Source organism: Sinocyclocheilus grahami, unplaced genomic scaffold (genome assembly GCF_001515645.1).
Source record: "Sinocyclocheilus grahami isolate Dianchi unplaced genomic scaffold, SAMN03320097.WGS_v1.1 scaffold134.1, whole genome shotgun sequence".
NCBI classification, from domain to species: Eukaryota; Metazoa; Chordata; class Actinopteri; order Cypriniformes; family Cyprinidae; genus Sinocyclocheilus; species Sinocyclocheilus grahami.
The window spans coordinates 1,405,628-1,428,491 of NW_015505313.1; the positions used below are offsets into that span (position 1 = coordinate 1,405,628).

Below are 22,864 nucleotides of genomic sequence, written 5' to 3' on the forward strand. Positions count from 1 at the left end.
ATACAGATAAAATACAAAATACAACTATACAAAATACAAAAATACAAATATACAAATAAGGTCAAATGTAAAAAATATATATATAAAGCAGCACATGGCAGATAGTGCAAACCAGTGAAGTAAATAACAGTGCAGATATAATGATTTGTAGTGCAAAGAGCTTATTTAGACTGATTAAAGTGACAGTGTGTGTATTAGGGAGGGGGGAGTGGGAGAGTCCGTCAGAGGGTCAGAGTTCAGTGGTGCGTGGGGCAAAAGAGGAGAGAGGGGGCAAGGGCGGGAGGGAGTTCAGCTTCCTGACAGCCTGATGGATGAAGCTGTCCTTCAGTCTGCTGGTCCTGGCCTGGAGACTCCGCAGTCTCCTCCCTGATGGCAGCAGACTAAAGAAGCTGTGTGTCGGGTGGGTGGGATCACCTGCAATGCAGAGGGCTTTGCGGGTGAGATGGGTGTTGTAAATGTCATGGAGGGAGGGGAGAGAGGCACCAACTATCTTCTCAGCTGCTCTCACTATGCGTTGAAGTGTCTTGCGGCAGGATGCGTTGCAGGCACCATACCACACAGTATATAGTTAGACCCATATAAAGAGACTGAAGAGTTGTGAGCAGAGTCAGGTCTGGGCTGAGGGGGTTGTTTATTTAGTGTCCATTAGCCAAGCCGTTTTTGTGCTCAATAATTTAGTTTGCTGCTGCCTCTGGGGACTGAGAGAGCGATAGAGTTGTAGAAAAATAGAAGAAGGAAAAAGAAGTGACTTTCATTCAGAGAAGAAGTGGAGTGGGAGTCTTTCTCATCACAGAGTGTTTGGTTATAGGTCATTCGTGGGGATGCGACACAGTGCGATGAGTTGTTTGTTAGTGGTGTGTTTAATGTTTACTCTGAAAGGTAGAGGCATGGTTCACCTGAAGTCTCAGGAGAAAATGCTTCGTTAGCCCTAAATCAGACAGACATTTTATTTAACAGCTCCCCAAAGATGGTTTAACCCCATTCACCCTCTCAAGAGCTGTGTATACACCAGTTCGCACAGTCTCAAGAGGCTCTATGTCCTCATGCTTGTTGTGTGTGTGTGTGTACTGAAGCCGAGCTTAGGCCGATGTAATGGGAGAGGACAGGACAGACAAACTCAGGATAATAACCTGTCCCACTGTGTAGCCTAGTCCTCTGATCAAACACTGTTCAAATTGAGGGCTCACAGAAACCACAGCACAGATCAAATGTAACAGACGGCCACCCTCACCAGAGCATCACAGAACCTCTCCAGAGCCACACAGTAGGCTCTCTGAAGCTTTTTTCCCCTCTGTCCCTCATCTTTTTATTTTCAAGTCTTTGTTCTTGGTTAAATTGAGTTCCCTTTCTTTCTTTTTTCTTTACACCTGTATCACAGCACACATTTATAATAGGAAACAAGTTCCTTAAAGTCACCATGTAACGGAAGCGACAGATCTTTCTTTCATATTGTGACATCCAAGGGAAAAAGAAAAAATATATAGGATGGGAACTTGGTCCTATCTCTTGGTTGTTGTTTGGATGGAGGCAGGAATTGAGGACCAAATGATTGGAGAAATCTGGCATATGTTACCAGAGAAAAGTCTCAATGGAAAATTTAGTTGATCATTTGATTATAAATTGAGGTCAACACAAATTTTAAGAAATAAGAAACAGGCATTGGGGATTTTTTTTTTTTAACACAAAAGATGCATTTAGAAAATAGATGGGGTGAATTTTTATTTAATGCTTTGTTTTTCCAGACTAGTTTGTTGCAAACTTGAAGCATTGATAATCATGTATTAAATTTAAATGAAAAAAGATTGTCGACACTTGTGAAACTATAATGATAACTAACATTTCCAGCAGCTGTGTCAGTAAAAATTCTGATGCTTTGTTTTGTTTGTTTTTTTGCAAAAAACAAGAAAAAACCTCTCCTGCCCATGTTGGTAGTTTGAGTTTTTTTCCCCCAGTCGATTTTCCACTCCTGTTGAACAGGTGCCTGTAAACTACTTCATACGGGATAGCTGTTAAAGACTGTAGCTTGAGTTCAGTCTGCTCTGGTTGATATGAACAGTATTTATAGGGCGGTGGGATTATTTCCAGACAGGACGTCTGCCAGTGGAATCGAAGCAGTGCCTTTGCATGGTGAAAACTTTGCATGGTTTATTTTGCTCTGTTGCTTTTGGTGCACATACAGTCAAGATCGACAGCTCGGTCCATATACACATGCCAAAGTTCCACAAACCCTCTCATATTTGCTGACGAGCTGCTTTTGGATTCATTCTTGTACTTTTATGGGTCCGTCATCACATGTGTCTCCCATCACATGCGTGTCGACTCTCCGGTGGTTTCGTATGTCAGTAAACAGAATCTTTGCCCTCTTCAGAGGCTTTCGGGTTGTTCTTTCTGCCCGGCTCTGCCCGCCCCTCACCCACCCTCAGAGGACATAGAATGACCTTGCTTCTTGATGGGCAGGGGTGTGTGTGTGTGTGTGTGTTTACAGTCCATGCCTTTGCTCTGCTCTGAGCTGAAGGTCTCGCTCCAAACATGGATGGCAAAGCATGTGCTCACCTTGAAAACAATGCAGTAGCATTTGCTTTTAAGAGTACTTTGTACAGTTACAGGCCATGATTGGTCAGGATCATTATTTAGGATATCTATTTTTAACGAGTAAAGCTAATTGGTGCATTTGGCAGACCTAAATCCGGGTGTCCGGGTACTGCACACATGTGATTAATCAGCTAGCATCAGTAACTACCTGGTTAACACTCCAGCATAGTAGGAGGTAGAATTATACCTTAGTGTCGTGAAAATACAGAAACAGCCCATGTATTGTTCACTTGTGTATGTGATCATTGCTATAGTTACAGTATCCATGGCAGTGCTATGGAAAGCGGTGTCATAGGCACTCGACTGGGTCTCATTCGGTATATTAGTAAGCATGTCGGGTGCCTCCCCGCTGAGATCCACCACTCTGTGCTCGTTTGTGAAGCAGGCATGCTAATTGAGGTGTCTGACTGAGCAATGATCTGAAAGCATCATGGGAAACATGGGGGGGAGGGACAGATGCCGACATTATACTTGTAATCAATGTGAACAAGAGGTGGTTAGGGCCGGTCAAGTGGTCTTTAATCTACTTTACCTTGGAATCCTGTCTTTGTATTACTAATGGATTCAGGCATAAAGCATGTGAGATTGGAAGTGGATAGGCTTAATAAATGCTTTTAGCATTAATTGCTCAATCTAAATCTTGAAGGGTGGATAGTGGAGATATATTTGCTATGTTAGTGCATAAAGAAATGTACACAAGCGTAGCCCTTTTTCCTAAAAAAGAATATTAATAATAATCTAAAGAGCAGATTCAAAAATAGTAAAAAGTGAGCTAAAAAAATGTATCAACGATATAATGTTTCATATCGTTCGGTATCGATAGTTATTGACATTTTTTATAACCTTTTTTTATAACAAAGAGCAATAAAAGTTTAAATTTAACCACTGTATTTTTAAATTAATCCAATTTATTGAGGCAAACAAATGTTTTTTGTTTTAACAATCAAACACAAAATAAAAATGAAATATCTCATTTCTAATGTTTGATATGCAGATTAACTAGGTCTTAAGGAAACTTTTGTCTTGTCTCCCGAGGCCACAGATGGGCGCAATGTACAAAATAATGCAGCGCATTTAAATTGTCAAAGCAAGGAAGTAACTCTATAAAAAAACGTGCATTGCATCTAAATTAAAATATAAAAATCAAATATAATTTCGTAAATTGCATAAACAATTATGAACAAAATAGCATCACGTATTTATGCATTGCTTAATCCAAAGAGCCGAAGCGCCATTCACACAGATTGCATTTAAAAACATATGAGACGCAGTGAAAAGGAATAAACCTTCACAAATTTGTGACGTGTTTTCTAAACGTTTAAACTGTTTTAACTTTGCATGGCTTTCTATACATCTCTTGTGTGAGACACGAGTGCAGCAGTCATATTTGTCTGTCTAAAAAATGTGCTGAATATGCGTTCTGTGTGGTTTCGGTTTTAATCTAATCAAGATCTTCTCCGCATTGAGCTACTATATTTCTCTAATATTTTGAATGAATAACGCAGCAGTGGTGCTTCTTGTGGGCTAGACTTACAAAACTGCAACAACATCACTTACATCACTCACCGCATGACCACTCCCTGATGCACACCTAACATTCAAATGCAAAGGTTTATTTTAAATTCGACTAATATTCCTTCTTTATTCACAATCTCCTCATCACAGGCAGGCACAGCACTCATTTCAGCATGTGTTCGTGTTTGTGTGTGCTGTCTGCATCACTCATAGCACGTGCCTATATCGTGCGCTATATAAAAAAAAATTTCTATCGTTATCGAAGAAGGGGTACCGTCGATAAATATCGATACAGTTTTATTGCCCAGGCTTATATTTTAGATTTTACACATCTCTTCAGTCTCTGACTATTAACTTTTTTTTATGTATATTTTGGCGCAATGGGTGGCTGGTGAATATTCTTTTTTTTTTTTCTTTTTTTTTTTTACCTTTCATCCATCAGGTTTGTAGGGTTGCTTCTACTCCAAGCTAGATGAACTGTCAGGCTCTGGAGAGGCATTGAAAGCTTGGGTGGTGGGTAATTGTTGGATTTGAAAAAGACCCACCCTCAAGAGAGTGAAGCTTCTTCTTTATTCAGTTTAGCACCTCCGGCTGTTCAGATGGCTCTGCTGTAGCATAATGGCTTTCTTTTGAGGCTGCTGTTAACCCAAGCCAATCAAACGGTCATGCACACCAACTGCAGGCCATTTTAAATGATCGCTGGGAGAATTGTGCTCAAAGAGCTTCACTGCTTTTCCTGTTCTGATTAAAATTAAGATATTTTTGGCCTCCACTTGGATCAGTGCGTTAGACTTCATTGAACTTATAATGAACAAATAAAGTCTGCAGTTGGTTGGTATGTAATGGTTTTAATATTTTAATGTTTTTTTCTTGCTCATGAAAATCCATTGATTAGTGTGTGCTGAACAGCATATGACCATACCTAAAATTAGTGGCAAAACCACTAGTTATCAGAATTTGTCATTTTTACAGTAATGTGTGTGGCAGCTGCCTGACTATTTGGAAATGTGGTGGTGGTAAGTATTCTACTCCCAGCGCATGTTAATGTGCTCTGGGGTAATAGCTGCTGTTTGCGGAACCATAGTCTTTCTACGGTTAACTCTCTGTGAGGCTGCATCAGAGTGCCGGCTGTCATCTATGGCAACAAAAAAATGTCTCACTCACTCAAAGTTAGATGTCCTCTAAAAAATCCTGTCACCACTACTAACATTCTCACTTTGTCTCTCTCTCTTTTGTCGTCTCCATTTCTCAGGAGGAGCAGAACAGAGGGAAGCCAAACTGGGAGCACCTAAATGAAGACCTGCACGTGCTGATCACAGTGGAGGACACACAGACACGTGCCGAGATCAAGATGAGAAGAGCTGTCGAAGAAGTCAAGAAGCTACTGGTGCCTGCAGTAAGTTGCAAACACGCATTTATAGTTACCTAGCGTATTTGTGTTAGCGGAAAGTGATTTGCTACAAATGTTTTGACCTCTGAGATCTTCTCTGCAGACCTGCTCGAGGCTTGTGCTTTGTAAGGCAACAGTGTTGGATTTAGCAAAATGCTTTATGCTGCTTCCTGTTCTAGGTGTGTGACGCCTTTGTGCATATGGGCCGGATTTTAATCCCACCCCTGGCTTCAGTCTTCTGCTAAAATTTTATATTTTTATCTCAGGCTCCCAACAGAGAACAAATGGCGCTCTGCAACCTGCTTCCCACATATTTCCGCGCCATTCCACCTTTCTATTCTCCGCTCCTCCGTCGGTTGCCGCAAGGGGTGGGGGCGCTTAACTCAGGGTCTCTGGCTCCAGGCTGTTTTGCCTGCAGTGAACAGAATGGCTGGACAGCTGCAAGAGCCTGTTCCCTATCAGGCGACATGGTGGAAAGGCTTCGACCCACTGAAACCTGGCCAGAAGCAGCCGTTCCGCCCAGCCATGTGCCTCTCGCTTCATTTCAGAGCAGGACATGGAGTCCTTGGCGTTCTCTGACTGCTCTCAGGCGCTCGCTTTCTCCTGTTTCTTTGTGCAGGTTTTTTTTTTTTCTACTCTCTCTCTAGGCCAGAAACCCCACATTTTGCCTCTTGTTTGGGGATTTTTTCCCCTTCTTTATGCTCATATCTCTTTTGTTCCGTTTGAGCGGGGAGGCCTTAAACCCTCCACACACATACACGAGTACACACACACGCTCGTCAAAGAAAACAAACACACGGCCGGCTGAGTGTGTGTGACTCATTCTGTACAGTGTGTGGGTGGGAGATGAGTAAATGGCTACATGGTCTCTCCAAATTTTCACTCCGACCTTATGCACCCCTGAGATCAAAGTCATCCTCACCGTGTATACACACACAAACTATGCTCAGGCTCTCAGGAGGCCTGTGTTTGCTCTACTCATGTGTTTCATTCAGAGTTACACAACGCTCTTGGTCTTTTATACAAAACTGAAATCTTTCCCAGAAGAGATTGTTTTCATAGTGTAAATGTAACCTGCTGTACATATTTGTATCTAATCTTTTAATTTACTTAAAGGGATATTCTACCCAAAAGTGAAAACTGTCATCATTACACCTTCATCATGAGTTTCTTTGTAAAATAAGATGCTTTTAGCCGTGTCTTGACAAGTTTGAATCGATTTGCTTTAATATAAGAGGATGATTTTTAAGTGACACACTGCCTGCTGCAAGTTTGTGGTGCTGTGACCATGACTTGCAATAATAAAACGTCCATGTGATCATGGCATGGGGTGGGTAAATGACGGCAACATTTTCATCTTGGCTGGTGTATCCATTTAAGTTTTGCTGTACAGATAAAGCCCCTCTTAAACATGCTGGTTTTGTGTGTGGCAGATGGACTTTAATGCCCTTTATCATGCCATGCTAAACTGGATTAAATGACAAACCGTCCATCTCAGCTCGTGCAGTCTTAATGAAGGATATCTTTGGCTCATTTAGAGGCATGAAATTGTCTTATTAAATACATCATAAAACAGACGAGGTCACAGTCTGTTTCCCCTCGGCTCTCTTCATTTTGTCATTGTGGAAAGGATTTAATTGGTTAGGGCAGAGAAAAGGGGGGCAGTAACGGGTCTCAGAGCTCTCCGAGAGAGGCTCTCTGTTTTATAAACATCTGCAATATTGATTTTTACCTACCTTGAGAGGCAGCTAGCACATTACAGCATGAATCTGTAATCCCTGCTCGGGCCCTGAAGAGTTGCCACAGCCGAACGGTTCCCGCTCGCAGAGACCAAATTGAAATTTTCAGCCTTGCTCAAGGAATCAGTTCCACACTCAGCATTTGAATGATCGTCAGACTCGGAGAGAGTGCATGAACGGTGGGTATGCACGCACACACAGCCTCAGAGGCCAGGGTTAGAAGGGGGTGATTGAGAGATTCGGCTCAAAGGCCCTGTGAACTTTTCAACTCCCATCGAGAGACAGAAGAAGGAAGAGACATCGAGAGAGAGATTTGAGTTGAAGGTGGGCTGGTAATGAAGGTAGTAGCGAGTGAGAGGATTAAGACAGGAACGTAATGGAAGGAAAAAGATAAGAATCGAGCCACACTTTTACATGCGGATCATTTCCCACAGTTCTTCTGCTCCAGTCTCACCTGTCTTTTCACTTACCCATGGCATCGCATACAGCCTTTCTGCTGTCTTGCAGATTTTTTGAATGTATTCATATCTTATAATTTAGTGCTTTTATTTATTTTAATTTGTTATTCATTTAAGTGCTTTTTTAAATATAATTTATTGGATATTGGTCATAGTTTAATATTGGTGCATCCTTAATTATTTTATGAATACTATGTTTGTAAATGGCATTCATTGTATATTTAAATAATTATGACTGTTATGAAAGCAGCTTTTGATAGAATAAAGAATTTTTTCTTTTTTTTCATACTTGCACATGTAAGTGTAAAACTGTGCCGGCAAGAGCACCAGCAACATTTTGGTGGAAAAGACATACCAGATACTGGTCAAACAGTTTCTCTCTCACACCCCTGTCCTCTGTGTACAACTTCACTGGAGGGACACCCTGTCTTTGTTCATGAAAGTGCTGACACACACTTGATGTTTAAAACTGTAACCTATAAAACACTCAGAGAGCAATGCGTATCTACATATCCATATCTTTTTGAGTTTGACTTATAACATAAAATTCAGATTTAGAGCTTTACACCATGGCCCACCGTCAAATTCAGTTTTATCTGGTTTTGTACATTTACAGCTCAGCAAATGATCAGTAACTTTAGAAGTCAAGCGGTTCACTCAGTGGGAGCAGAAGGCTCAGGAGGGCTGATGAATCTTTCTGAGATGACAGTTAAAATTGATTATGTTTCGAGAAGTGTGAAACAAATCGCTCTCTGTAAGCTGTGACGCTAGTACCCTACTGCTAAACAGACATAGAGGAAGGTGGAGACAAATGCAGGTGTGGATTATGGACTCTGATAAAACACTAATTGTAGTTTGTGAGGTAAAACCTTCTCAAATAAGTTATGCCTTTAAAATCACACATTTTGTGTGTTTTGTAGTATCTTTCTTCATGAGCATTGAGTTTAAGATTGTCAAGTTTACACTAGCTCCATTCCGTTGTGCTCTGTCCAGCTATTTCTGAACACAAGATCACATCCTATGTGAATGCCCCTAACAAACTTATCTGTTCTAACTATTCAAAGTTTCCTTAAGATCATTTACAGTCTATTTTAATATAGAACGCACATCCCTGTTATGGTCACGTATTAAATGTGGCTTAAGTCTGTGTGTTATGAAGTGCTAAAAATAATGGACTTATTGTTAGAGCATGCAGACTGTTTGTTTTTGCCAAATCCACCTGTGACTGAAAATGGTATAGGTTAAAAACTAATCAGCGATCTTCTCTCTAAAACTGCATTTGCTAATTTCCATTTTGATATGTGCTGATTGTATGAGTCGATCAAGCCTTGTGTACTTTTAGTGTACTTGTAACCAACATGATTAGGCAGCGTCACCCATCCCATGTATGCCAATTTGTCTCTGAATTTGCTTACTTTCCAAGTTTCTCAATGATAAGGCCCAGTTTTTGAAGACCGGGAAAGCTGCAGGATTATAGCAACTGTGCTTACGAGGCTGCTCTAATCTCCAGCAGATTTCGTGACAAGCTCCGATGCTGCAGAGATGCATTGTAGTCTGGGGACACGTCTACATATCAGATCCCTGTTAATTTAATTTAATGGTTTATACACCAGCCCATTTGGAGATGATCAGAGAGAATAAAACAGTGTGATTCCTTCCGATGAAGCAATTAGCCTCTCAGATGTGTTAAAAAACTGACAAATTGGTTTTCTCATTAGGGGTGCTAAACCTAGGAGAGCTGACGCCCGTGATGGGTGTTGTGGATTTAGATGTTTAGAAGATGCAGTGTGTCAAAATTGCCAAGAGAGATTCTGTGCTACAAGGTGACATTCCTCATTTCCCCTCGAGGTGTGTGTTTGAGAGAGAGAATCCATCTAACAGACAGCAGCAAGTCATTTTTAATGATTTACAGTAGCTCTGTTGGTATGTGAGGTCAGTGTTAATCCTGCAGTCACTACATTCTCAGAGGCCCAGTGAAAGGCCTTCTGGGAAAATACTAGATATTCACCCTGAAATACCCCCTTGCTACGAATGGTACGTTATATCCACAAAACCATACTTTAGCATGTCTGCTCCCAGTTGGCATCAGCACACTAGGGAATGATGGGAAATAGAAGCTCACACCTATAACATCTCATTAAGAATCTAGGCCACTATGTGTCCATTCCCTTTACCTCGGCTAATTAAAGTGGCGTGTCAAAATATTTTTCTGGTTATTTTAGTGTCAGTCAGCGCACTGGGTCGGCCGTTGACAGGAGTGAGCAAAGGTTTAAAATTGTAATGGTGGACTAATACCTTTTTTAAATTCAGTACGGTACTGCTAATAGTTTCTTTTGTGGATGCCCCTGGCTATAAGGAACATGTAGCATTTCGGTCTCTCTTTGTGTTTGGTTTTTGTCAGGGAGGCACTTCCTGCTAGATTGTGGCATATCTGTAGTAACTGTTTTGCCTCCAGAGCTCAGTGGCTTTGGAGCTTTACGTGGGTGCGTATAGTATCTGTAGCCCAGCAGTCTGGCCCTTTCCTTTATTCCTTCCTTTCTTATTGCTTTCCTTTTTTCCCAGCGTTTCAACTCCGCTTGCGCTTGTAGGCAGAAATCGACTAGAGAGCCAACTTGCTGCTCCCTGTGTCCTCCATGATGCTTCCAATATCTTAAAAGGCCACAAAGGAAGGGGGAGGGAGGTGAAAGAGAAGAAGAGAAATGGGGAGCTTCGCTCACACAATGCTTCCAGCATCTCTCCGTGAATGGGCTCGTCCTTGCCTGTAACAAAGTGACTGGGTTAGCAGTGTTTGCACTGTAGCCTGAAGCCCTGTTCTCTTCTCTCTCTTCTCTCTCTCTCTCTCTCTCTCTCACACACACACACACACACACACACACACATGCGCGCGTACACACACACACACCCCCACCCCCACCCACTCTCTCACACGGTCTCTCTTGGCACATCTTTTATCCCGTGCACTCCAATAACCATCACATTCAGCGCCTCTACCGAGCACAATGAGTCCCCGATCTGGAGAAGTTTCAAGCCTCTCTGAGTTGTCATGGGTGCTTTGCATTTGTAATCTTTTCTCAATTCAGGAACGCAGTTAATTTCACACCCTACACCTGGTTATAGACCTCTCACTCACTCTTAGGCTCAGAGGAATGGCGAGAGAGAGACAGATGGTGTATAATATACGTCGTGGTCTGTGGTGCGTAACGTCCTCGTCAGCCAAATTCTCGCCGTCAACTCGCCGGCCACGTGTCTTGTGGAATGCTGCCTGAAACTAGGACTGTTCTGGGCGGCCAACTCATCGTGATCAATAAACACCTTTTCTTCAACACGCATAATCACTCTCACCTCCTATCAGGCCCATGTGACAAACCAGAACAAAATGCCATCTGGCTGCTTGCTGTTGTTTCGGCATGTGTGGTGAGAATGCCACCAATCCAATTGCTAATCATTCGGTGTTTAAAATAAATTCATTATCATATTCTTGCACCGTTTTTTTGAGCACCTCTTAATTTAAAGGATAGTTCTTCCTAAAAAAAGAGAATTCTGCCCCCATTTACATGTTGTACCAAACCTGTATGATTTTGTGTTCTGTGGAACACAAGAGTATATTTTGAAAAATGTTGAAAGCCAATGAGGTTCAATGTTTTGGTTTATTATATGGGCTTTATTATATGGGTTATAAAATTCTTCAAAATATCATCTTTTGTGTCCCACAGATCAAATAAACACATTGGGCCTCATTCATGAAACACGAGCAGAATAAATGTTTGTAAATTGTTCGTAAAGCTGTTCTGACGTAATTTTTCGGATTCATGAAAGTGTTCGTATTTTCAAAATGTTAGTTGGTACCAAATAAATTTACACCTGCTCCCTGCCATGTGTAAATGGTGCATAAAACGTTCTGTGTTCTTTTTGGCAAACTGATGACACTGAAATTTGATGCACTGCCATCATAATATTGTACAAGTTTTTGATCTTTTTTTTTTTTTTTTTTCTCAAGCTGAGAGTTGTTAAACTGTTTAGCTTTGGGTAAACCGCAGCGCTCATCACTGTTTTACCCAGCCGTCCAATCAGTGGACAAGAGGCAGGACAAATACTACACCGACCAATCATCCTACTTGTACAACAACTGAACAACAATAGAGAAGTTAACATTGCTGGTTACTGCATTTTTATATTTAGTAATATTCTTCAAAATGAACTGCCCTGGATATTCCACATCATAGCAACCAAATCGACAGCTGGAAAAACGCTGTGCCACCAAAGCATTCTCAAGCGCCACCAACTGGTCATTTTTAGAAAAGCGCCTGACATTTTTCAGCAGGCTAAAAACACTTTGGTGGACACACGTTATTGAATATTTATTGATATGCATATGGCCTATTAGTCATTTTTGCGTTTATGCAACATTCTGGAGCACAACCTGAGAAAGTAGACCAGAATATTCCACTGCGTTCCTGAACATGCAATTTGCGTAGCTGTAATTATAGGCGGGGATTATGGTAATTGTGAATGAGCGTGCACGAGCGCCCTGTTTACGAATGATTGGAATTCATTAACATACACGTTTAACTATCAAATCGGACGTTTACGAAGCGTTTGTCAATCTGGAGGAGAGTTTTCGGGAAGGTCCGTTTAACGCGCAAGTTACTCAGAATTTACTCCTATATTTACGAATGCTTCATGAATGAGGCCCATTGTGTTTGGAAAGATATGTAAATGAACTATCCTTTAAAGAATGCAGCTGCATGTATCCTTGGAGTGGCTGGAATTTAACTGTATTTTACTTGACTACTTCAATGAGGCTTGAGTTTCATTGGACTGAGATCATTGGAGATCTTGGAGGACAAAAGACAGGAAAAAAATCGCTGTGAATGCAACCACCTGTGACCACAGCCTCCTGAAATGCGTTCAAGTTGCCCTGCAGGTCAGTGCAACCCGTCCGAGAGTGCTCTTGTGTCCCTGTTTTCAGAGCATGTGTCGCATCCGATCAGACTCAAGCCCCAGCTGCAGGGTTTAGAGTGTAGGATCATGGGTAATGGGAACATCCTCGGCCGTGAGCTTGTAAAAGCCCCGTGCACTGCCACTGTGATGTGGCTCATAGCTGGAGAGCCATCAGCTCTCATTGCTGCTCCTTGCATAAGTGTTGGAACAAACAGAACAAAGGGTCAGGGGACTTGATACTGTAGACGTACTTAAAGCATAATGTTGTATTCTGCATGTGTTTCACTGTAAATTGGTACCATATTATTTATTGGCCCATATCAGATATTGGTCAATATTGAATATATATTTGCCTGTAGCAGTCCAGAGCTTTTTTTCTTTTTAAGCATTGGCAAACTTCCTACATCTGATGGTGCCGATATGGTAGCTGGTCCTGGCAGTTTTAGTACTAGAGACCCAAGAGGTGGAGAACTGTTATCCTTCTGTTCTATTTCCTGCTTTATAGTAAGCTCTCCCTCACTATCTTCTTCCCTAAAGCAGCTGTCCTCCTTTACTTTCCGTTGTCTTCTTGATTGGAGCCGTGGTTTGCACCCCAGGCTTACTGACCACCAGAACCGCGACAGGAAAAGGCTTCTCTTGGGGTCTGTATGCTAATCCGGCCTTTGCTGGCAGCAGCTTCAAACGCTCCGTTGGACTGGCAGTTCGTCAGACTCACTGAACAGAATGGAAAGAGCAGACCCAGAATAGACTGGGATTTACTTTGTGCCTATTTTCACCTGAGCACCTGCCATTTTAAAGGCACAAATTCAAGCGGCGATGTGCGAAGTGAACCACTTCACACAGTGCAATGGGATTTGTCTTTTCATTTTCAGCTTTAAAGTGATTTTCCTGGCATAACAAGTGTCACTACAAATGAGACAGTAGTTTCATAGTAAAATGAGACCGGCATTTATTTACTGTCTAAAAATCACATTTCACATCAAATTATTTTAGATGCTCTCGTCTGCTGTTAAGCTGTTTTGTGGTTGAAAAATAGGCCCGCTAATGTTAATCGCCTTTCTGAAGTGGAAATGATAAACTGAAGCTGTAGGGAGTGTTTTATTTAACTGCTCTGTTTTTTGACTGTTCTATTAGAATGTCTTTTTATGATACTGATGCATAATTTACAAAGACATGCATCATTTTGTGCTTTTGGGTTAATGCCACTTATCTCTGCTAGCGAACATGCGGTCTCGTTAAGTTGTTGTTCTCTCTGGGATTTCAATTGCCCACTCTTCTCAGACTGCTATGGCCCTGTCAAGTGTTCCAACAGTGACCCTGAGGGCCTCCCAGTTATCGCTAACTACACATTTCAGAGTACGCTGAGCTGCATAGCAGTGTGCAACTGCAGCATTTAGCTGGAGTAGAAGTGGTGCTACGGTTTTCAGCGTTCTCCCAGGTCTTGTTAAGCGGGTAGTAATTTTCAAAAGAAATGATTAGTCTATTTGCATCAAACCAAACAAGCTGAACCAAACAACTCACAATTTTTTAAGCTAGCGTGACCTCATCTTTTAGCCGGCACTTTTCGCTAGCCCAAATTAGCTGTACTCTAGCAGCGCTACTGTAGGGGAAGAACAGGTGGCCTTGACCCAGGGTAGGTGCCCTCCTGTTGTGTAGAGCTCAGTTCAGGCATGCCACCTCCCTTCAGACCTGCTCGCTCTCACTCTCTCTGCAGGTTTCTGTTTAATCTGCTCAATTCAGATGAGGCACAAGAGCCTGAAGTTCAGTCAAATGATTGTCTTTGAAAGTGTGACAAGGATTTTGTCGAGCAGTTTGCTTTATGCCTCCTCCCCTCAGAATATCAACATTAGGCCCAAGAGAATACTTACAGTGTGAAGGCAGATATACTGATAATTTAAGGAATTTTTTTGTACAACCCTTTGTGAGTGGTAATGCACAAATTTTTCTACAGCAATTTCCTTTTCTGACTGTAGCTGTGCCCTACTGCCAACAGAAAGCTTTTGGAAAAATTATATTTACTCAACTGTGCAGAAACTAACTAATTATTCTTTATAAGAAGAGATGGAGCTGCTTTAATTTCCACTCCCTTCCAATCCTACACCCCTTATTGGAAATCTGGGAATGCTTCTGCTAGATAAAACAGTGGAAAGTAAATTTGTAATGTTTTTCAAAGAATTCAAATTCAAAGTGTAATTTTTAGCAAATCTCTAAGTGAATATAAATTTTTGCATACTGTACACTATAATGTTTTGATGCCTAAATTCACTAATGATTTCTTTTTTGTGTGTCTCTTTATTTTATTTAGGCAAATTATTTGATATTTTTTAGAATTGTATTACTCTTAGTGCTAGGTTGCATCAGGAAGGGTTTCCGACATAAGACCTGTGCCAAATGGCAGTGTGGATAATTCCACTGTGGGGACCCCTAATGGGAGCAGCCGAAGGAAAGAGAAAGAATATAGAATTGTATTATAATTTATCGGTTAATAGCAATAATGTGAAAATAATTATCAGCTCGTGTCAGAATTAAAATTTTATTTTAATATTAATGCATCCCTAATCAACCTAAACCTTTTTACTTCACCTTCTTTCAGTCACATAGAGTGAAGGATGAGATTTCAGAAACAACTCAAAACAAATCTCTGTGTGACATTTTTTACTCTTATAGAGTTGGATGCTGAAATGATAGCTCAAGACGGCCCGAATAAAGACTCTGAATGGGTGATGGATATAATCATAACTTGTTCTGGAAAGAGGCACAAAGTCAACTAGCGTCTTTGAAAAGTTAAAGAGTCCATCCCCAAGCTCTCCTTCCTGTTACAAGCTATCAGGATAAATAACATAAACCTCTTAGTTTGCAGCCCACCTCTAGAGGTTAGTCCAGCCCCTGACTCTTCTGAAAACAGTTGGCTGTAATCTCTTCTGGTTCCCATAAAAGACCCCCTGCGGACATCAGTCCAACTGCATTTCCTTTGAACAGGCCACTAATCCTTTTACTTTGGGGAGAATAGCTGCAGACTGAAACGCCAGTGTTTGTGCACTAGCCTAGTTACGGGGATGTTTTTGTGCCCCCCTTTGGCTCTCTGCACTCCCACCCCTGTTACACGGTGTATGGGCTAATTATCCGCTCATTCAGAGTCAGATGGGGACAGGGACCACTAGGATCAGCCATGGCATCTAGAGAATGCTCTCGAAACCAATCTCGCGGAGAGAGCAAAGAATGGATTCCTTTCATCTTCTCGCACTGTTTTCGAGGGCGGAACAGGATTGTGTTAGGACGTACGTTTGCGGTTGTAGGCGCTACCTAAATTTGTTTGCATTTCGAGCATTTTATAACTTCTATCTTAGGCCACAGTTAGCTGAGTCCATAGGCAAGAAATGTGCAAGTAGGCGGTCCGGTTTGAGCATTTTTTTCCCCCATTTAATTTAGATTAGTTTATTCTGACCTTCTCTAGGAGCTTTTTTTTAGTTGCAATCTGGCCCAATACATCTCCATTACTCTTAATTTGTAATCTCCCATTGGCAGTACACAGTGTGTCCTGAAGTCAGCAAAACTGAACATGTCATCAAGTTTGTGTGTGGACTCTTTCAAATGCAATATGTTTTCCAATTTTGTTCAAGCAAAACATCTTTTCACGCAGCATGCATTAGTATATCAGGCTCTGTGCCTTCTGCTTGCTAATATATTGGCCCTGACCCACAGAGCAGTTTGGCTATCGTAGTAGAGACTTTGACTGCGCTGGCCAACACTTTTCATTTCATGCATCTGCTTTGCAGCTGCTAACCTTGACTGTGAAGTAACCTCTGCTAGGCCATTGGGGAAGCTCTGTTTTCAAATTAGCCTCAATATGGTCCATCAATCCCCACTGCATGTTCAAGGGCCAGTCATAAGAGTGCTGCTTTTATTGGGATTTGCAGATTTATTTATTCAGGCCTTTTTTCCTCTGCTGATTCATTCCTCCTGACACTGAACACAAGGTTAAGGGGGTTGTAAAGCGGGCGAGGTTGGGTCACAGTCGAGATCTGACAGCCCAGGCGGCACAGGGAGCACGCGGATCAGCTTTGACTCTCAAATCTCGGAATCTGATGCAAATCCGGCAGTATTTAAACCTCCAGATCAGCCTTCCCAAATCCTTTCAAGATATTCTCGGCTCGATTGGGTGGCATTAAAGGATCATAGGAGCAGAACAAAACATCGTCTGGCAGCAAAAGAGGAAGAGGGGAGGGGAAATTAGAAAGCGAGAGAGAGGAGTGCAAGTCAACTGAAGGTTTTACAATGTGTTGCACCAGTGGAAATCATGGATCACATTAATGTTCCCTCTGTTTTTTTGCACCCCTCCCTCCTCATCTTCTGTTGTGCTTTATTTTATTTGTTTGCTCACGCTGATCTCTGTCCTCACATCCTGCTCTGCCGAAATCCAGCGTAATCCCGTATGGATGCCTTTGTCCAGTGCATGTAAGCATCTGTGCAACATTTTAAATACAGCTATCAGGCTCAGATCTGGCCTACATATTATATGGTTGTCATTTTGCAGACCCTTTTATCCGGAGCAATGTACATGACATGTTGTGCGTCTTACCCTAGGTGAAAACTGCTCCGAGATCAAACCTGCTACCTTTTGCATTTTCAGCCCAGGCACATAACTGCTGGATGTATTGAAATTAGGAATACTGTGAGAATACTTGCTATAGATGTATTTCATCCCCTCATTTTAAACACCATCCATTACTATATGTGAATCAATGTTCATGACCTTTTTGAGGTGTGATAATTTTTTCAAATAAGGTATTATTGATTACTGAATAACAGATGCATTGCAGTATTTAAATTTTATTTCATGTCGCTGATAGGAATGCATCGATCCGATACTCCATATCGGTATCTGCTCCGATGCTGGGATTTTCTGCCGGATCTGGTATCAGTCAGACGAGACCGATCCAAATCCTATATTGTGCGTATACTATTGTGTTATTGTTAAGCCCCACGAAAGCCACAAAAACATCATAAAGCACCATAAAGTTTTCGTGCACTATATTTTAAGTGTTCTGAAGCCGTTCCATAGATTAATGTGAAGTACAGATGAATTTTTAAGTCAAGTTCACGTAAACTCTTCTCTCCGCTGCGTCTGTCTGTCATCATTCAGCATTCAAACTGTCAAACTTTGTAAGATTTAAAACTGTTAAAAGAAAAGGCTCAATAATATATTGCACAGATATAATACACTACGCATCGATATCTCTCGCTTTTTTATGCGGAGCGCTGTGACTCCGTGTTGCTTCAAGCGCGTCAGTCCTACACTTATTAACTTTTATTTGTTTCCCACTAAATAATGTTGTTTCACTAAATGTTTAGTTTATTGATTTTATAAAATTATTGTGCACCCATGAATTTTCTTGAATAACTTTTGCTGATGATTTATCCACTAACCTAGTTTATAATCTTATTTTTTTTCTTATCGAATATAATTATATTTTTCATTTGTTATTTTTCAGTAAAATAAAGTTGTCTATATTTAGCAGATTGTGTTTAACACACACAAGAGTGATGATCACATCAACACACAAGTATATAAATTCTACATGATTTTTTTTTTTTAAATGCTCTGATCGGAATTGGCCGATACTTTTGGGATCGGATCATTTCAGAAAAAATGGTATTGTTGCATCGTCGCTGATGATACATTGAGGATGTTGATGGCTCTACTTGCAGGCTACTTTTCAGTGAAGGTTCCCACTAGGGCTGTGCGATATTGAAGAAAAATGCGATAACTCATTAAATAATGCGATATGATAATGCTTAAAGTGCCACATGCTCAGATGAAACCGTTTTACTCTGCGTCTGTTCTGTGAACTTCTATAACTATCTTGTGTCATATATAGATGTTTATTTGTATGTATGTACCAAGAGTTCCTGTAAAACCACAACAAATTCCTTGTTTGCACACACTTAAGTGGTGAATAAAGCTAATTCTGATTCTAATAAGAAAGCACCCCTACAACAACTTCTGAAAGTGAACTGTATGTGTTTTACTCAAGCATTACATAAAAATTTCATTTTAGGAAAATTTTCATTTTGAGTTTAGGTACTGAATAATAAAAAGGAAAAATAAAACACTGCTTAGTATTTACTCGTTGGATTCAATATGCACTGATTCTTATTTAAGCTACAAAAGTTATTTAGGTAAGAACAGCGAGTCATTTTCTGTCTTTTGTTCATGGCCCCAAAAATTGCAAGCTGTAGCGATATGTATATTGCGATATTTCGATAATTTCTATATATTGCACAGCCCTAGTTCCCACTGAAGTCCATTGAATTACTATCACAAACCAGAGACATATATGTGCTTCACACCTAAAAATAAACCCTCTGTTCCATCAACTACCTGAATGAAAGAAATGATAGGGAATTTTACTCTGAAAATTTCTCAAGCTTAGGTTTAGTTCTACTCAAGCCAGCTGTCGGAGCGTTTACAGGGCTTTACCTCTACGCAGCTGACAGGAGAAGGGTGGTGTAACTGCTTGTCATGTGCTGTAATCGCTCTTCGTTGGCTGGGTGAGTGCTGAAGTTCATGCTAAAGCTGTAACAATGCCGTCAGAGTTCTGAATCATGTAGATTGTGGGTGGTTTGGTAGCGAGGGTGGAGTTGAAGGATGTTTATGTGGTTAAGGGAACTTGGGAAGAGCAGGAAGTGACTAAGTTAACCGTATTAAGTCTTGAAAATGTATAATGTCAAATAGAACTTTCTCTTTTCTTTTCCTGTCTCAACATTCTTAAAATTTGAACTTGGATATAAAATCTTGTAAAAAAAAAAAATAAAAATAAAAATACCTTACCTGGCTCTGTGTGTGTAATATATCTCTCCAATGTCCAATGAGTTAAAAGCATGCAAGTTTCTCTGCTGGAAATAAGCACGTGCTGGTGGACACCAGCCATCCCACAGATCTGCACTGAAAAGGAATTGGATTTGGAAATGGCTGTAAACGTTTTATTATGGAGAGGAAATGCTTACTTCTGTGCGTGTAACAAAATTGATGTGCTCACAAGCGCTGCTGTCACAGTCTAGCGTCCCCTGTCCTCCCCCACGGCCAATGAGAGCTGCTTCACTCCGCTGCCCTTACAAATAGACCCCATTGATTGAATCTGATTCCTGCGGATAGAGCAGGATTATTGAGCAGCCTTCCCTGATGTCTCACACCCAGAATGTGTGTGGAAACGTTCTCTCTGTGTCAGCTTTTGTTGCTTAAATCAGAGGGACGGCTCCCCTGAGCCTCCCCCCGTCTGAAGCATGCAAGTTTCTCTGCTGGAAATAAGCACGTGCTGGTGGACACCAGCCATCCCACAGATCTGCACTGAAAAGGAATTGGATTTGGAAATGGCTGTAAACGTTTTATTATGGAGAGGAAATGCTTGCTTCTGTGCGTGTAACAAAATTGATGTGCTCACAAGCGCTGCTGTCACAGTCTAGCGTCCCCTGTCCTCCCCCACGGCCAATGAGAGCTGCTTCACTCCGCTGCCCTTACAAATAGACCCCATTGATTGAATCTGATTCCTGCGGATAGAGCAGGATTATTGAGCAGCCTTCCCTGATGTCTCACACCCAGAATGTGTGTGGAAACGTTCTCTCTGTGTCAGCTTTTGTTGCTTAAATCAGAGGGACGGCTCCCCTGAGCCTCCCTCCGTCTGATGACACACAGCTCTCTGGAAAAGCTGCACTTCCTTTATTTCCTTCCTCCCTCTCTCGCCTAGGAATAATCTGTACATTTTTTACAAACATCCTGAGAATGCCTGTAGTTCAGGAGGAAGAAGCAAAGAAAGAGGGTGTTAAAAAAATTGGCCTGACCTCAAACAGAAATGTCCAGTCTATACGGTGACTCTGAGGAGCAGCGTCGTCGGCCCTCAAAGGAAGTCTGTCCTCATTAAATACCCTGCAGAATAAGCCAGAAACAAAGTCTTCGTTTGTGGGGCGAGAGAAAATCGACTCCATCTGCTTTCATGGCCAGCACTGAGATGTTGTTATTTGGATTTAGAGCTGTGCCAACCACACAAAGTCCTGCTCAGCAGAAATGAGTGTGATAGTTTATGGTATTTTGGGGATTTTTAGAGTCGTTTATCCTCTGCCTCACCCCTCTTACGGGAATCAATAGGCCCGACTGCCTCAGACCTGGATTTCCTTCCTTGCACTGACCCTCTGTTTGAATCTGCTCTAATACAAGGAGTTGATGCTTTTGTTTTTGCTAGGAGTTATTATGGATAATGGTTTTGTCCCGTCTGATGACACACAGCTCTCTGGAAAAGCTGCACTTCCTTTATTTCCTTCCTCCCTCTCTCGCCTAGGAATAATCTCTACATTTTTTACAAACATCCTGAGAATGCCTGTAGTTCAGGAGGAAGAAGCAAAGAAAGAGGGTGTTATAAAAATGAAAGAAGAAAAAAAAATTGGCCTGACCTCAAACAGAAATGTCCAGTCTATACGGTGACTCTGAGGAGCAGCGTCGTCGGCCCTCAAAGGAAGTCTGTCCTCATTAAATACCCTGCAGAATAAGCCAGAAACAAAGTCTTCGTTTGTGGGGCGAGAGAAAATCGACTCCATCTGCTTTCATGGCCAGCACTGAGATGTTGTTATTTGGATTTAGAGCTGTGCCAACCACACAAAGTCCTGCTCAGCAGAAATGAGTGTGATAGTTTATGGTATTTTGGGGATTTTTAGAGTCGTTTATCCTCTGCCTCACCCCTCTTACGGGAATCAATAGGCCCGACTGCCTCAGACCTGGATTTCCTTCCTTGCACTGACCCTCTGTTTGAATCTGCTCTAATACAAGGAGTTGATGCTTTTGTTTTTGCTAGGAGTTATTATGGATAATGGTTTTGTTTTTTCCATTATAATGGTTTATATAACGATGGATGTGGTGATTTATGTTCTCTTTGGCATTTCCTTTCCTTACTTTTTCTGTTTCTAATCAAATGTAGTAACTAAAAATAAAGCTTAACTCCATCTAAAAAGTAACTTTTCTAAAGCTCTCAGATATGAATCCGTTCACTGTCACGTTGTACTTGGTGCATATGACTTTCTTTTAATCTCTTTTCTTTTCTGTGTATATATATATATATATATGTATATGTATGTGTGTGTGTGTGTGTGTGTGTGTGTGTGTGTGTGTGTGTTTTTATGTACATGAAATATTAGTTTTGATTTCATGGTGACCTCTAGATGTTTTTTGTGCTTTTTGAGGCTTGACAGCTCCTGTTTACATTAAATGGAAAAGAGTAGAAATGGGAAAGATATCTCCTATGATCTTACGTTTTGTGTGTCAAGTCAGTCATACGATTCTAAAGTGACGAGGGTAAGTGAATGACACATTTCCACCTTCACAGACTATTTTGTGAATCACTCACCTTTTTCTTTTTTGGAGCTTAACATATCGAAGTGGCCAGTGAAATGCTTGAGCAAGAAACCCTTGAGCAGATCTTTGCCCTTGTCAAGTGGTCAACTCCTTGTCACTTCAGACAGTATTAGAGCTATGCCAAAACTGAGATCGGCTGGCCAGAATAAGAGCGAATAGACATAATTTGAAAGGCAGAGGAAGGATGTTCTGCTCGGTCATCGGAAATTTGGTTCAGTTTCACTGTGTAAGGGGGGGCTGGCGAGTTGGTCTCAGAAAATTTGCAAGACTTATTCCGGATGAAACCTGTGAAGGACACCACTGAAAACTGTTTTTCACCTGTCGGGCTTGGAAGTTAAGTGGACAAATGAAGAGTGTTTTCGTCTCTCCACACTGCATTCGATTAGCCTGAGCCCGTTTTCTTTTGTTCTGTCTTCAAATGAGTGGTGTTATTGTAACAAGCTCATAGATGAATCTTCATTGGTTCTCCACAAGCTCCTCGGATGTGAAGGGTTCAAACAAAAGCTTAACTTTCTAGAAAATAATGTTTTTGTGTCTGTATTGAATTACTAAAGTGCTCAGGAATGGGTGAGTCATTCATGCGGAGGCATCCGTAGCTTCAGTGCAGTTTTTATTTTTTTTATTTTTTCTGATTGAGGAAATCACTCAAGGTTTCTCTCAGCTTTGACACATGTGGATGTGTAGAGTTGTACTAATCTAGAACCGTGTTATTTCTGCAGTCAAAGTCCCTTAAGGGCAAACTCTCACAATACCACTCAAATATGGTGTCTGTCAAAGTAGTTTGTCCTTTGATGTGTGCTCTCCTAAGAAAACTCTGAAACACCATGAA

General features: G+C 41.2%; 1 protein-coding gene across 3 annotated transcripts in view; it reads left to right on the forward strand.

The window, feature by feature from the left end:
* The window catches only part of LOC107590898 (protein quaking-A), an 86,551-nt gene that overhangs the window by 56,802 nt on the left and 6,885 nt on the right, over positions 1 to 22,864 (forward strand). For all 3 annotated transcript variants that reach the window (XM_016279839.1, XM_016279841.1, XM_016279840.1), the window contains exon 4: positions 5,360 to 5,503. In XM_016279839.1, coding sequence (XP_016135325.1) covers positions 5,360 to 5,503 — 144 coding nt within the window. The remainder of the gene's footprint in view (positions 1 to 5,359; positions 5,504 to 22,864) is intronic.